Genomic DNA, 15,794 nt, shown 5'->3' with positions numbered 1-15,794 from the left:
TTACCAGGCCACTATCATGCTAGACTAATGTCTCTAACAGCATACACCATGGGGTTCTCCTAGCCTTAGGAGCTTCCTCATTTATATCCAACAGCTTAAATGAAGATATGGAAACCATGCTGATGAGGTTTATAAGTGACAATATCTGAGAAGGATAGTGAATACTTGAGATGACAGAATCAGGAGACTGATTTTAATCATAAGTAGTTGGGGATAAAACAAAACAAAACCAAACAAAAACTAAAACTTGCCTGGACCAGATGAAATCAAACCAAGGGCCAGATCCAAATCTCATACCTAAATTAGAAAATGAGTGCAAGGGAAAGAAACAGTTTTTCACTATTTCTGATATCAGCCTCAAACTTGAATTGTAGCTACTGTTAGAATATGACCTGAAATATTTCAGTCGAGACACCAATGACACAACAAGAGTACTAAATGTTTTCATCTACAACTGTGGCCTTAATTTCTCTCACCCTCTTTCAGACGGTCCCCTTCAGCCTTGGTTTTCTTCTGTCTTTCTGATCCAGCAAGGTCTACGAGATGCAGCTTAGAGCGAAAGCTGCTATTCCTGTGATGACAAGAAGACACAAATGAGAATGGTACGTGAGCTTGAGGGTGGCTGAGTGTCAAAGCCGACCTGCTGGCTCTGGTTTTCTTTCAAGTCAGTCAAAATGGCTCCATGGTTACCAGTGTCCAGGGTACTGATGTCTGATGATCGTCAACCGCACTGAAGAAGCAACTTAAAATTCAACTTCAGTAGAACTAACGTTAACAATCTTGACTCTTTAAACTGTGAACTGCAACTTACTTGTCACTCTTCTTTCTTTGCTCTATGGCGATTGTAAAGATGGCATGAGATCGGGATGACTGGGAGTTCATAGCTGTGGAGGCCACAGTCCTACAGTTGTTGCCCTGCTCCAAACAGGAAACAGTATCCAGAGCGACTACAACAGTCTTCTCGGTGAGTCCCACAATCTAATTCAGAGAAAGAAAAAAATGCCCTTATGATTCTGCTTTACATACTTCATCAGAGATAGAAGGACCGGTAGGTTAAAAAATAATGCTTTGATGTTCCAAGAGAACCTAATAGATAGAACAGTTGTGGTGATGAGGACTGTTTTAACTAGCAACTCTGTGGTCACTGCAAACCAAGGTCTCCAGTCTCCCCTAGGGACTTCCAAAACAAGGGCACCAGACAACACTGGAGCTAGAAGAGATCTCTAGATTTTAGGATAAAGCAATGGATAGGTGCCTTCTGGGGAGGCCCCAAGTGAAGGTAAGCTTTAGCCCCGAGAACAGCAAGGGCAACACAAATACTTACGGTATTTGTCTCTGCTACTTTCTCCATGTGACCCTATGCTCCTCCCCATACCTCTGACCGATTTTAGACTTCATTTTTACTAGGGGAAACGGCAGGAAAACAGGGTGCTAGGCTTGGTATTGTATCTACCCGAGAGAATTTGTACACGTTAAAATCTCTTGGAGCCCCTGGAGGTTGAACTAGATGATTATGAAGCTCCTGCTAGCCCAAATATGCTATTATTTTATTACTCCATAGCTCCCAGATCTACATCTGTGGCCCTAATTCCTAGTCCTTCATTTTTAATTGCCTGCCACTTACACTTTGAAAACAGTGAATTATAAACCAAACGCATCGTCCTTCCACCAGCCCCGATTCCTTCCACTTCTGTTAATATTTCTATGCTTAAAACCTCAGATTCACCTTCAATTCCTCTCCTCCCATTTCGCCATACCTCATCTATCACCAACTCCTAGCCATTTTTCTTTTGAATCCATTGCTTTCTTTTCTTTTCCACATCTACCTGCCTCATCCAGGTCAATCTTACTTCATGCCTGAAGAATAAGACAAAGTTTCTCCAACTGGCCTTCCTCATCCTAGTCTGTCTCCTTTTCAAGCCATTTCTGTTTCGTCTCCCTAAAATCCTGCTTCCGAAAATGTCACCAAAGTACTAAGTTCTGTGCTAGATAACGAGGATCTGAGGAGATTTTAGGACACTCTCCTAACCTCCAGGAGCTAACACAGTTGGAGAGATACATGCGCAAGATAAAAACTTGGTCAAAGTGGCCATAGCAGTCTCACTTATATTCTGTCCATGGGGATGGAACACATGTAGCTTTAGCCTGGCTTCATAATCTGGTCCTAACACATCTATCACTTCTCAACCCAGAGCCTCAAATCCAGACAGACTGGGCTAGTCTTACTACCCCAAGGAGTGTATTTTATGCTTTTCTGCTTAACTACTCCTTACTACAAGAATACCCTTACTTCTTTTCTCTCTACTTATATTTCATCTATCCCACCTGAAGAGTGTTGACAAACTTGTTCTTACCCACCTGGATTTAAATAAAAAACGCACACTGCTTTGTATTGAAAATTGTACCTCAAATAATGCTTGGGATTTAATTCCGGCCTTGGCATGGGGCATAGAAAAGATCTTGGAACTGGGTCAAGACCTGGCTCAGTACCAACATTCTTTCTGGGGACACCATGCATTTTGCCCAGGTTTCTTATCCCCACTATCCAAATTGTCTTCCTGTATTCCAAGTTTATCAGAATTTTTTAAAAAGATTTTATTTATTTATTTGAGAGAGAGAGGGAGAGCAGAGAGGGACAGTAAGAGAGAGAAGCAGACTCCCCGCTGAGCAGAGAACCTGATGCAGGGCTCGATCCCAGGACCCTGGGATCATGATCTAAGCCGAAGACAGATGCTTAACCAACTGAGCCACCCAGGCACCCCTATCAGGCTTTCAAAATAGGTCTGATCCTTCAAGCCTTGCTTTTAGTACCTGGCTAATGACTTAATAACCCAGAAGGAAAAAAATCAGAAGCACACAGGCTCCTCATACGCCTGTACCCTAAAGCTTCATCTTTCTGTGCAGTGAAGAGAGGAAGGGGAAGAAGATGTTTAAGACACGATTTTACCAAGTTTTCCCATCTATATAACCTACTCTCATCCACTTCCAGCTTTGGATCCTCTCCCTGAATACTCCAGCTGGAGCTAGACCCAAGCTCTGCCTGTCTTCAATACCGGCTTCTGGATTTGGTCCACTCCCACATACAAAACTCCCAACCTTGCTTCAAATTTTTTGCTCAGCTATGGCTCCTCATCCTGCATCTAAACCATATGACAGAAGCCTCTCATATAAGTCCTCTCTTCTTCCTGTGGTACTTGTGGATTTTAAATTTTTTATAGTATTTTTTTCCTTTTTAAGTATCATCCCAAAACCTAGCATAATGTCTGTTACAGTGGCGGCCCAACAGAATTTTCTGTGACCATGGATAGGGTCCAAATCTATGCTATAGTAGCCTATAGTAGTCACAGCCACATGTAGCTATTAGGCACTTGGTATGTGGCTGGTGTGACAAAGGGACTGAATTTTAAATTTCATTATAGTTTAGTTCACTTAAGTTTAAATAGCCATTTGTGGCTAGTGGCTATTGTACTGAATAGCTCAGGCTTAGACGTCTGTAAATAACTAATAAACATTTAATTGATATTAGCATTCTTTCAACAGGTAACAGGAAGATGATAAAACTTCCTTCTCCACAAGCGCTCCCATCTAGGAATTCTAGATTAACAAAGGAAATTAGGATCACACAAAATCTGAAAGACTGAGATGTCAGTAGCCACTTAAAACCACAGTGGGAAATAAAAGGGGTATGAACTTTAGCAGTGGCCAACATTTTTCAATAACAACAAATAAGAGACAAACACACCTTTATGCCTTCTTTAGGATCCTCCCGTATATTTATTTGAGAGGCTTTCTCACGAGATGGGCATAGAAGATCCAAGATTTCCTCGTTGTAAATCTGGTATTGTTAAAAATAAAGTGGTTAAAACAAGATGTTAACAGTGGAAATCCCGGGGTGGTGGGATCATAGGTGATTTTTTAAATTCTTTGTGACTTTCTGTATTAAAAATTTTTTACAACATATTATTTCTATAATTAAGAAAAGGACTCCAATCGCACATGTAACCATTTGACACAAAGAAGAATGAATTCACATATTCATTGTAACAGAACTGAGACCGCTCTCTTAACATGGTTTCTTGCGAATAGCAGACCCAATGAAAAGTTACACGAGTGCCCAAATTCAGTTCTTTGATGGTACCATAACAGCATCACCTTCCCTATTTTGTTACAGTGTTGAAGTAACCGGTCCTTAGTGGAGGGTGCAAATGGGAAGCAACCCGGAGAAGTGGCAACCAATACTTCAACAACCAGAACTTTAAGTATTTAGAACAGTGTTTAGCACATAGCAAGCACCATATTTGTTTGCTATTATTGCCATTGCTGCAATTTAACATACCAGGTTATTAAGTAATTTTTACATTTGATTACCTGACCACAACTGGCCTAATCAAGAGATTCAAGAAGGCTAAATCTTAATGATGTTTAACTCCCTGTCTTCCAACTCCACACCTCTGATACCTATCAACATATTAAGATTCAACTCCAGGATGAAGTATTCACATACGATATATAATTTCATGCTTACATTATGTAAGTTTAATCATTGCTCGTTAAAGATATCACTGCTATGGAACCAACTAGGTAGTTTTCCAAAAACCATAAATTTCCTGAACATGTGTTAGATATAACTGGCCAGTCCAGTTGTATAGTGATATTCATTAGAATGAAAACCCAACTAGGGTAGAGATTTTTATGTTTTGTTCACGGATATATCCCAAGTACCTAGAACAGGCCCTGTAACGCAGTAGGTATTCAATAACATCTATTGAATAAACACATTCTATTGTCAGACAGCGCAATACTTCACTCATTTTTAATAACATTCTTCCTGAAGCAGAAGGTTTATCACTTAGGCCTCAAAACAGTAAAGGAAAATCAAATATTTTTCTGCAGACTCTACAGGGAATCAGCAGCAGAGGCCAAATTGGAATTAAAGAACTCCTATCATCTTTTTATGTGGCAATGCCAACTCCTCTAACAATCAGATTAAACAGACTATTCTGACAAGAAAAGAACTGGGCGGGAGCCAGCTCCCACTGAGCCAGTAAATTTTCTCTATCAATTTATTAAAATGTAATTTACTAAAAATGCAATTTACTAATTTGAGTCATGCCAGGAAAAAACTTGATTTGGATTTATTTTTTCTACCCAGAGATACATTTGAATTCAGTATAATTAAAGATAAATCATTTACCTCCAAGTATGACACTTTCAGAGTAAATTCAATGTCACTCTTTTTATCAATTTCTTTGAAGAGCAATTGTATTACCCTAGGAATGACCCCAACTGTTGGTTCATTCTCTTGCTCTGCAGTGTATGCACCTCCCATTGAATAGGTTTTTCCAGAGCCAGTCTGCCCGTAGGCCAGGACGGTTGCATTGTATCCTGGCAAAATAGAAGTCACATGCATAGTGGTGCTCAATTTTCATCCAGTCAATACACACACTTTCCTTCAGCAATTACTTGCCACAAAATGGAGACTGCTCTCTTAAGACAAGGGTCTCTTAGGAATAGCAGACACAGAGAAACATACGCATGCCAGGATTTTGCATTACTCCAATCCAGCAAAGAAGAAAAATATCAACCCCAGAACGTTGCCCCTCTTCGTTGCCCTTAAAGGCTAGGAAGTAAAACACTTAAAGATACGGCTGAGATAATGAAGGTGGCCGATTCACTGCCAAAAAGCCATTCACAGCTTTATAATTCTACTTTTAGCAATTCTAAATTATGGGAATTAAATGAAATTCTTAAAAGTTGCATAAATAGAAGGGATTCCAACATATATGTTTTTGATGACCAGTCTTCATCTGAAAAAGGCAACAAAGCTGATTTTTACAATCAATGAAAGCATCCACTCCCTATCTAAACTCTCAGACTGCATCTGGACCATATTATCAGGCTCCTTGGCCTTTTTTTTCTTTTTAAAAGAACTTGTTTGTCTAAATGAAGACCTCCCTTGATATTCTGAAAGATCATAAGATGTTACATCAAGATTTTCACTGTAATAAATAGCCAGTATCACCAGCATGACCACGGGGAAAAATAATAACATTCTACAATCTTCTACAATACCACAGATATGTGTATATAGTAGGAACTGGGGAAACCAAGTTTCAGTACTTTTCCCAAAATATTCAGGGCTCTCTGGTATTGGGAATTCAGAGTACAAGAGGATGATGTTGAGCTGATTGAAAAATATTGGCTTTGTCTTTGCAACTGAGAGCAATATTAACCAAATATATTATTGGAATCACTATCTACTTTATATTGCCTCTAAAGACTATAATTTAATTCTCATAGATTCCCAAGTTAAGACAAAAGTATAGAACTACAGTGCTCTTACTGAGCTGTGAAGCAACATTCTAAGGAAGATGACCAGATAATAAAGGGTCTGGAGACCATACTGTCTCCAGAATAGCTAAAGGAAAGAGGGATGGTTAATTAGTAGAGACTTAGGCAGAATCACATAATCGTCTTCCAAATGTGTAAATAGGAAAAAGATTAACTTTATAGTGGAGAAGCCTGGCAGGTAAGAACACCGTAATCGAATAATCAAAATGAACATCAGCAGTAATGAAACAAATCATCATGTGCTGCCCAATAGGATTCAATGGGAAGAATACAGCACCAATTCTGTGATATTCCTACTGCAGACATACAACCTGAATCCAGTCATAAATAAACATCAGACAAACCCAAATTGATAAACAGTTTACAAAACAACTGGCCTGTGATCCTCAAGAGTCAGGATCACAAAATTAAAAAAAAAGACTAAAAAACTTTAGAATGAAAGAAACTATACAGAGAAAGTACAACTAAATACAACAAGTGCTTTTGAACGAGATCCTTTTATTCTAAAGGACATTGTTGGGACAACTGGTGAAACCTGAATGAAGTCTGAGGACTAGATGGTAGCAATGTAGCAGTGCTAATTTCCCGATTTTGATGCTTATATTGTAGTTATGTAGGAGGGAGCCCTTGATTGTAGCAAATATACACTAAAGTATTCAGGGGGCATCAGGTCAACAATTCATCTCGAATGATTCAGGAAAAAAAGTTCTTTACGCTGTTCTTACAACATTTCTCTAAGTTTGACATTATTGCTTTAATATTTTAAAATTTTGAAACGAAGTGTTCAGTGTGTCCTGAGCCATTACATCATTTAAAAAAAGTGAAAAAAATTAAGAAAAAATATGTGAATTTGCCGGAGGGATGAACTAACACCACTGGGTAAAAATTACAGGGAAGCAAATTTCATCTCAATATAATCTAGTGCAATTGGAGTTGTCCAAAATCCAGTCAATGGGACCACCTTGTGAGTCAGTGAGTTCCCCGTCAAAGAAAAGAATTTAAATAGATGCTGGAAGCTCACTTAGAGCTATTGCTGGAAAGCATTTTTCTTTGGAGGCAAAGTAAGACTACATGATGTACAAATGTGCCTTTCATCTTAAGGGACTGGTGTGCCGTGGTTCAACTTTTTTTTACATAGACCTCTGCTTTGAATCCTGAAAAACCTCTGTGCTGGAATAACAGTAATTAAACACCTCTCAAGCACAGCTCCCTTCTTTAGAACCCTGCTATCCTGCGATGATCTTCAACAACACTAAAGTCTTAGCTTCTTCGATAAAGATTATTAACTGGTCAGAGAACTGAGGGGCTTTAGAAAATATCCTTCTTCACCTAAAAGCATTCTATTCATCAGCCAAGATCTCTTTCAAAGTTTCCCTATGCTGTGAAATTCACCCCTAATACCCCAAGCAGAGTTAGTGCCATCCTTTTGGTTTTCCTAACACTTGGAAAGCAGTGCTGATTCTATTGCATATTTTTGACTTTTAAAATATTTTTTTTCTTAAAGATAAGTGCCAAAAGGTTAAAATTTTTTATGTATTTAAATTATGTATGTAGTCATCTACTTCGACTCCCACTCCTGGACTTTGAACTCCTCCAGGGCACGGAAGCTATATAATTTTTCTCTGTATCCTCAACAGGCTTCAGAGTACCAGGGCCTGAAGTAGGTTGGCAAACTGATCATCTTCAGCACCCATGAAAGAGCTTAGAATCTAATGAAGTTCCAGGACAAACAAGCAAAAAAATATATATACAAGTCAAAGATGGGTGGAACCACAGAAAGCAAATACAGTATAAAACTAGCATCAAGGGTACAGACTTTCGCAAATGATATTGAATTAGTTCCTAGGCTGTGGGCTTTTTGAAGACAGGACTCATGTTTCATCTATTCCTGTACTTGCAGCACCCACGTACAGTGGCTGACACAAAATATACGCTCGAGAACCGGTGGAAGAATTAAACAGCCTTACCTTTAAATATGCCTTTAATGAGTGGTGCTACTGCTGTATTGAAGACTTCTTCCTGTTCCGTAGAGGGGTCAAACACAAAATCGTAGGTAAAGGATTTGTCACTACCAACCACCACCTAGAGAAGGCAAGGGACAAGGAGTAAGAAAAATGAAAGGCGAGACCACGCCCCTCACTGCCTTTTGGCCCCAGCTGTTCAGAGGCAGGCCCAGGACTCTCCTACGCACCTGAGGCTCCCCGGGTACGAAAGAAAGGCACATCTGGCAGCCCTCACTAATTTCTTTGGGGACCAGAGGGCGACATCGCAGTGCCACTCTTACAGGAATTCCCTTCACCTCTTCCTTCATGATCCTACCGCAGCACCGTCTCTGCGGGGAAGGGGAGGGGAGGGGAAAAGTTACTTGCTGATGAATCTTGGTAGGTCGGGAGGGGTGGGAGTTCCGGCCCGCCTTGGAGGGTGGGGTGGTTTACGGAACTCAGCAGTAGCGGTGGCAGCCTCCCCGTCCCAGCGGGATCGCTGCCTCCGGAGAGTCACTGTCCCTCAGACTTGGCCACGACAGGACAGTCCCACGCTCTGAAGAGGGCGACGCGGAGTCTGAAATGAAAAGGAAAGCCCCCCGCGGAGATGACGACAAAGAACCAAAGCCCCAGCGTACCGGGAAAGGCAGATCCTAAGGTGTGCCCCCTTAACTCACCAAACTAAACCTCCCTTCCCCGGTCTCCCGCCGCCCTGTCCCAACAGGAGCTTTAACCGCCAAGTTTCAAATCGGTTCCTGAGGCGCCAGCCAATCGGAGCGCAGACAGATTGCGGGCCGAGCACGCACGTCGGCGCGCGCAGGAAGACGCGTTGGGAAGGGGAGGATCTGCGCGCCGCACCCTGAGCCCGCCCTTTCCGACCCACCCGAGCATCCGCTTCCGGTTTCCAGACCGAATTGGCTGTGAACGGAGCCTGAGGATCCTGAGGCCTGTAGGTGGGTGAAGTGGTATGGCATGTACCGCGGTTTGTGCGCGGGACTCCAGCAGAATGCGGGGCGGGGACCTGGAAGGTGGCTGGCGGTGAAGGAGGGGTCGTTCTAGGGGGGCCCCACCATTCCTGATCACATCTAGGGAATGTGGGGCGGTGCCTTGCCCCGAGTCCCAATGGATAGTTGGAAACAACCCTCCCTTGGACTTCGAAAATTAGACGCTCCTGATTTCCTCCTCTCTCGAATGAAGACGGTAACATCTATTTTGCAGGATTGTTGTGAGACAGGAGATCATCTCTAATGGAGTAACAGGTTGCTTGGCATCCAGATGTTCAGCAAAGTTAATTGTTTTCTTCCATAGTTTTTCTTCTTTGTCTCTCTCAGTCTTTGTCACCAGGAAGTGGACTGAGCCCATAGACTGACAGTCTTGGGATGGGGTGGGGTTGTTTTTTGAAACTTGCTGGACTGCTGACCCTTTTGAACCGTTTTTTATTAGCTTTGATTCACCCTTCCTTCCATTCCAGGGCCTTGCTGAAGATGGACAGCCGGATTCCTTATGATGACTACCCGGTGGTTTTCCTGCCTGCCTATGAGAATCCCCCAGCATGGATTCCTCCTCATGAGGTGGGAATGCTTAAGTAGGGGATTTATCCCTGTGGGCATGAGATGGTATATGAAAGGTAGGATGGCAGAGTTAGAAAGCTCAACAGAAAGTGAATTCTAGCCTTTGTTGTAGCCAGGGGACCCAGAAGTTGGATTCTGAACCATCCTCCTGCCAGAGTCCATTCATACCAGAGAATTCTGAAAATTTAGAGCCCTAGTTTCTATTCTCAAGGTAAAGAGGTGGGGAGCTGCTGGGCTGCTACCATTTCCCCATGCTATCCATCTACCCGTTTGGACGGTGATATCTGTTCTACTTACAGCTAAGTCCATGACCACAGCTTTTCCTGACTTCAAGGCAATGCATTTGTAGTCCTGATGAAGGTGGGTATAAAATCTAAGGCTGGTAGTAAGATTTCTGGGGTTGCTGTGTCTTGCAGAGGGTATATCACCCAGACTACAACAATGAGTTGACCCAGTTTCTGCCCCGAATCGTCACACTGAAGAAGCCCCCTGGAGCTCAGGTGAGCTTATGGAACAGTTGTCTTTTTTTTAGGTTTTATTTATTTGAGAGAGAGAGAGTGTGTGCACATATGAGTGGGGGGGGCAAAAGGAGAGGGGGAAGCAGGCTCCCCGCTGAGCAGGGAGCTCGATGCAGAACTCGATCCCAGGACCCTGAGATCATGACCTGAGCCGAAGGTAGATGCTTAACCGACTGAGCCACCCAGGCGCCCCAGAACAACTGCATTTTATTCCAGGCCAGGTTTGTCTGTACCAGGCCCAGAAGTTGGCAGTGGTTAGGGGGATAGATGGGTATCCCGTCTAAAGCGGGTAGGGAGGTAAGGAAACTTTTTAACGAGCAGAAAATCTGAGATACCACTTCCACAACTTCTGACTTCTCTCTGAGGAACACATAAGCCAAGCTGTCATACAGTGATGCTATTAGATGTTCTTGTATGTGTGATCTATATTGAGCCCCCCTTCTGTGCTCTTGTCTTACAGTTGGGATTTAATATCCGAGGAGGAAAGGCCTCCCAGCTAGGCATCTTTATCTCTAAGGTACGTGTGCCTGGTAGGTAGGCAATATGGGTTGCTAGTTCCCTTTGTTAAATTACCAGATTGCAGAACCCTGGTGTCCAAAGGCCTGGGAAGAGAATGATTCAGTAGACCTACAGAAGGGGCATCATGGGGACACCCTTTCCCATTTAAAACTTCTCACTGGCAAACTGTCTGTTTCCCTGCATTGTCTCTCTCTCTCTCTCTCTCTCTCTCTCTCTCTCACACACACACACACACACACACACACAAATGCTAGCACCTTACATTTGAGTAGCGCTTAATTTTGCTTACAGCCTTTGAAATTCTCTCGCCTCAATCTCATATATTCTCTCCTTACCAACAGGTGATTCCCGACTCAGATGCACATCGGGCAGGACTTCAGGAAGGGGACCAAGTCCTAGCTGTGAATGATGTGGATTTCCAAGACATTGAGCACAGCAAGGTGAGCACAGCATCCGGGCTGTGGCGAGGTGAGAAGCCATCCCGGGTAGGAAAGGTTGGACAGCATTAGTCTAGTCTGTAACTTCATAAGAAGGAGTCTCCCCTGAGGAAGTCCATCAGGAGGAAGCAGCTAGTAGTGACCCCGAAGGTTGAAGTAGCAAACTGTTTTTCTCCTATTATGATACTGTCCTGGGTCATATCTTCATTTCTACAAGCTGCTGTGTTCCTTCCAGGCTGTTGAGATTCTGAAGACAGCCCGCGAAATAAGTATGCGTGTTCGCTTCTTTCCCTACAGTAAGTGCCACTCTCTTTTTCATTTACCCTGGGTAGGAACCCTTTTTTTAAGTACTGATTACTGAAGCCCCCCCACCCCGCAAGTTGGGGCTGGGGAATTGGGAGCGCAGGCCTGAAAGTAACCCGTTCTTGTCTTCCTTTTCTTTTCTCCTTTTCCCCAGATTATCATCGTCAAAAAGAGAGGACTGTACACTAGAGAGTTGCAGCCCGTAGCCCTCCACAGAGAATCTTCTAGGACAAGCTGGTTAGGCCTCAGGGAAGCCTCTTGGGAAACTCTACTCTCAGCCCCACCCTGGCAGAGCAGAGTGGAGAGGATGAGAACATGGTGAGGCCCTGCCACCGAGAGCCAGCTAGCCAACTGCATTACCCAAACTGTGCTGCACTTCACGTTCCCTCGTTCTGGGGGTGAGCTTCATTCCCTGACATGGGAAGGATGATGCTAATCTAGGTATAGCCTGTGGAGAGCCCGGCTAGAAAAGACCGCTGACATTTATTGACTACCACGTGCTAGACAGCCACACGTGTCACATCCTGTTCATTAGAGTCTAGAAATCAATAGCGAAAAGGATCCTGGGGGCCTTCCATCTCATCCCATCGTTGCACTACCAGTCTCCTACACTCCAGAGACTCCCTGGGACTGTTTTATCCTCCCTCCCTCCTTCTCTCCTCTCCCCCCAAAAGTAAAAGGCAATGCTGAGGAAATGTTGGTGTGACTTTTGGATGATACTGACTGGGTTTTAAATGCTATTGAGACAAAAATAAAAGCTCTTCCCAAAAGGAGCCAGTGGAAGTACGAGCAACACTACCTTTCCCTCGCACTCTGTCCGGCCGGCCCCTCGGGGAGGCCCGGGAACCTTACCTTCAGTGTAACTGAGAAATGGTATCAGGTGAGGGGGTACTGGGGAAGACAGTGTCCCTTCCCTCATGAGCTTTGGACATCTTTGCAGGGAGGTGGTATTAATATAATTGTTTTCTTCCCCAGATTCTTAGATCTGGAACTAAATGGAGAGGTCTGGATGCATTCCTTTCAGGGACAGCAGTAAGAAATTGGTTCCCAATTTCCAGCTTGCAGGCTTAGTGGTACTGTTGGCTTCCCCCTTCTCTCCACCTCAGGCCCTAGATAACCTGCCACCACCTTGGTTACCAGTCCACTGTTAGCGATTCCAGGCCAAACCTTATTCCATTTCCATTGGCATCTTTAAAATACCCATTCAGAGTAGAAAGGTTTCTAATGAGGTATGGGGTGAAGTGCCCCCATGGTAAAAGTCCCCAGTTTACCTTGAAAGAATCCGGGGAAGCTTAAATATATATTTCCAGGCCCTGCCCTTGGAGAGTGATTCTGTTGTTCTGAGGTGGAACCTGGGAATCTGAATTTTTTTAAAAAGTCTTCAAATATGGGAAGCAGTTCTAAATAGTATATCGCTATGAGGAAGTTCTGGCTCTCTCTATAAATCCCATCTCAACTTTGCTATGCGCTCTAGTCAGGTAGCAACATCCTTGTGAGCAGAGCTGGAGGTCGTCGGCTTCCTGGGAAATCCCGCTCCCATTCTATCCTCCTGTTTGCTATGCTGCCTCCCAGTGGCCATCTGGAAAACTGCAGGCTGAGATTCTTGCCCAAAGGTATATTGGCTGAGTCTATTGAATGTTGAGGTCCAAGACTCTGCCTGCAGTTAACAGGTTTTAAAACAGCTCATCTAAGAAGTGTGGTAAACAAGGTAAAAAGTCCCATGGGCCTAATAGGCAAAAAGCCTCCTTCCCTAAATTGGTTCTCACTTTGAGGTACCTGGAATGGTTCTTTGTTGGGACCCCAGCATGATTCATTTGCATTGGAAAGGTCCAAGCATAGCCTGGAGGAGACATGCAATAACAGGCTGAGGCAAAAGGACCAGTCGTTTATTGAGGGTGTAGCTAAGAAAACCTGGGGAATGAACTGTGTCTGCCTTTGAGGTATCCCAGCTGCTGTGAGGACTGCATCCCCTATAGATGGCTTTTAGCAGTCAGAGAAGGTAAGGTGGGATTCCTGGGCCCCGCAAGAACTTTCCACCCCACAGCTGCGAGACACAGTTGAGAAAGAACGATAGCATTTTCAGGGGTTCTGTTTAAGATTTTTTTTAATTTTAGGTACGCTCCACACCCATCGTGGGGCTGGAACTCGGCGACCCTGGCATTAAGAGCCACATGCTCCACCGACTGAGCCAGCCGGGTGCCCCTCAGGGGTTCTGTTTGACTCCTAAGTTCAGAAATCATATGAAAGCTTAGTAAGTAAGTAGCCAAGTGTGTGTGTGTTTATTTATTTATAAAGATTTTTTTTATTTATTTGAGAGAGAGAAAACACAAGCAGGGAGGAAAGGCAGAGGGCAAAGGAGAAGCAGAGCCCCCCCGACTGAGCAGGTACCCTGACGTGGGGCTTGATCCCAGGACCCTGGGACCATGACCCGAGCCAAAGGCAGACACTTAACTGACTGAGCCACCCCGGTGCCCCCCAGTAGCTGAGTATTTAAATCTTAAATCTGAGGGTGGGGGAGATGGATTACTCGGAAGCCCAAATGGAATAAATTCATCAAGTTAGACAGAGACCAAGTTATCAACAGGAACAATGGCTTTTGATGCCTGACTCTGCGGAAGGCTCCAGTCGGATTTCAACCTCTGAAGTGTGTTAAGGTACAAGGGATGTAGATGGGGTTAAATCTCTACTAGGGGAGCAGCTTCTAGGAAACACAGAAGAATTCTGATCTTCTCTCTTTTGCCTGAAGGCAGACCAGGGAGCTACTGTTGGCTGAGGTTAGTCCCATTTCCCTTAAATATCAGTCAGGCCTGGCCATCACCTCAGCAAAGGAAGTCTGCCTTCTCTGCATTACACTCCCTAGCCCAGCAAAGCTGGGAGAAAGGATACTCCTCTTCAGTGGAAATGAATTCTGAATGGAAGGGCAGAAGCTATGTGCTGGAATAGCTCTGTGTGTGTGTGTGTGTGTGTATGTCCAGGTTCAGAGACAACTCTGGGCCTTTGTACTGCATGATGGGGAAATGAACCTTGTACCCACGCCAAGATAGGACAAGCCAAGGTTATCCAAAAGAGTAAGCAGTGGGGGTAGCTAGAGACAAGAGTGCAACAGAAGTGTCATAAAGAGAAATGGGTATTACATATTTCACATTGTAACCAGTTTGGGCACTGGTTTCAAACATCACATTGAGGTCTCCGGATGTTTCTTCCCTGTCATCTGCAGAGACTTGTCTGCACAAATGAGAAATGATATAAGGGACCAGATAGTGGTAAATGGTAACTCAGAGTGAATAGGGACGGATTCTTTTGAGATGTAATGATGCCTCCCCAGGATACAAACCGTAGAAGCCTTGAACACATCACCTTTCTGTTTCCTGAGACTGGCAAGCTCCTCCCATGTAAACACAACACAATAGACGCTCCCCATAGGGACTGAGCTCTAGGTGTGCCAGAAGATGTGGGTATAGTATACCTTACCTTTTGTTCAGATCAGTACTGTTACACACTAACACGGTATCACCTCTTTCTGCTCCTACATCTACCCACTTAATGTGTCTCCTTGAAAGCATTGATGTCTACAAGAGAATGTTGTGGAGAGTTGAAACATTTAGTAGAGGTTTAGAGAGAATAATGTACCCGTCCTTCCTCTCTGCTAGTCTTACCAACCTCCCTATTGTTTTCCTCAATCCCCTTTTGAAATAAAACATGACATAACACCCACTTGTGATGTCAGACCAGCCACTGCAATAGTTGAATCACGTGTGTAGCTAGAAACTTAGGCTGCAAAAGCACACTCCTGGCCAGCTGTGTCCCATAGCTGCAGCTGAACCTGCATAAGAAAATGTTTAGAAGGGAGGGGCGCCTGGGTAGTGCAGTCGTTAAAGCGTCTGCCTTCGGCTCAGGGCGTGATCCCGGCGTTCCGGGATCGAGTCCCACATCGGGCTCCTCTGCTGGGAGCCTGCTTCTTCCTCTCTCACTCGCCTGCTGTGTTCCCTCTCTCGCTGGCTGTCTCTCTGTCACATAAATAAATAAAATCTTAAAAAAAAAATGTTTAGAAGGGAAAGAAATGTACCTTTTAAAGGTTAGAACTTAAAAGGCAAACCAAAAAGAAGGACACCG

The 15,794-nt window shown here is 43.8% G+C and overlaps 2 protein-coding genes across 4 annotated transcripts in view; one reads left to right on the top strand and one right to left on the bottom strand.

The window, feature by feature from the left end:
• The window catches only part of KIF4A (kinesin family member 4A), a 108,215-nt gene extending 99,022 nt beyond the window's left edge, over positions 1 to 9,193 (bottom strand). The window contains exons 1-8 of one of the 2 annotated variants that reach the window (XM_026485737.4): positions 9,011 to 9,193; positions 8,792 to 8,910; positions 8,543 to 8,683; positions 8,319 to 8,433; positions 5,195 to 5,385; positions 3,743 to 3,835; positions 812 to 978; positions 477 to 571 (exon numbers count right to left, since the gene is read on the bottom strand). In XM_026485737.4, the coding sequence (XP_026341522.1) occupies positions 477 to 571; positions 812 to 978; positions 3,743 to 3,835; positions 5,195 to 5,385; positions 8,319 to 8,433; positions 8,543 to 8,662 (781 nt within the window). In that variant the 5' untranslated portion in view covers positions 8,663 to 8,683; positions 8,792 to 8,910; positions 9,011 to 9,193. Of the gene's footprint in view, positions 1 to 476; positions 572 to 811; positions 979 to 3,742; positions 3,836 to 5,194; positions 5,386 to 8,318; positions 8,434 to 8,542; positions 8,684 to 8,716; positions 8,911 to 9,010 lie in introns of both variants that reach the window. The other variant, XM_057312274.1, reaches the window with a different exon arrangement.
• PDZD11 (PDZ domain containing 11) lies at positions 9,189 to 12,454 on the top strand. Of its 2 annotated transcripts, none has more exons than XM_026485746.4 (7): positions 9,189 to 9,286; positions 9,805 to 9,904; positions 10,321 to 10,404; positions 10,883 to 10,939; positions 11,283 to 11,381; positions 11,614 to 11,674; positions 11,836 to 12,454. In XM_026485746.4, the coding sequence occupies exons 2-7, from the start codon at positions 9,818 to 9,820 to the stop codon at positions 11,868 to 11,870; spliced, it is 423 nt and encodes a 140-aa protein (XP_026341531.1). In that variant the 5' UTR covers positions 9,189 to 9,286; positions 9,805 to 9,817; the 3' UTR covers positions 11,871 to 12,454. The 2 variants fall into 2 exon arrangements, with proteins under 2 accessions (XP_026341531.1, XP_057168276.1); XM_057312293.1 differs by lacking the exon at positions 9,189 to 9,286 and adding an exon at positions 9,404 to 9,533.
• Positions 12,455 to 15,794: the final 3,340 nt, after the last annotated feature.

Source organism: Ursus arctos, chromosome X (genome assembly GCF_023065955.2).
Source record: "Ursus arctos isolate Adak ecotype North America chromosome X, UrsArc2.0, whole genome shotgun sequence".
Taxonomy (NCBI): domain Eukaryota; kingdom Metazoa; phylum Chordata; class Mammalia; order Carnivora; family Ursidae; genus Ursus; species Ursus arctos.
Note: the sequence above shows the minus strand (reverse complement) of the source record. Positions and strands in the feature narration are given on the sequence as shown.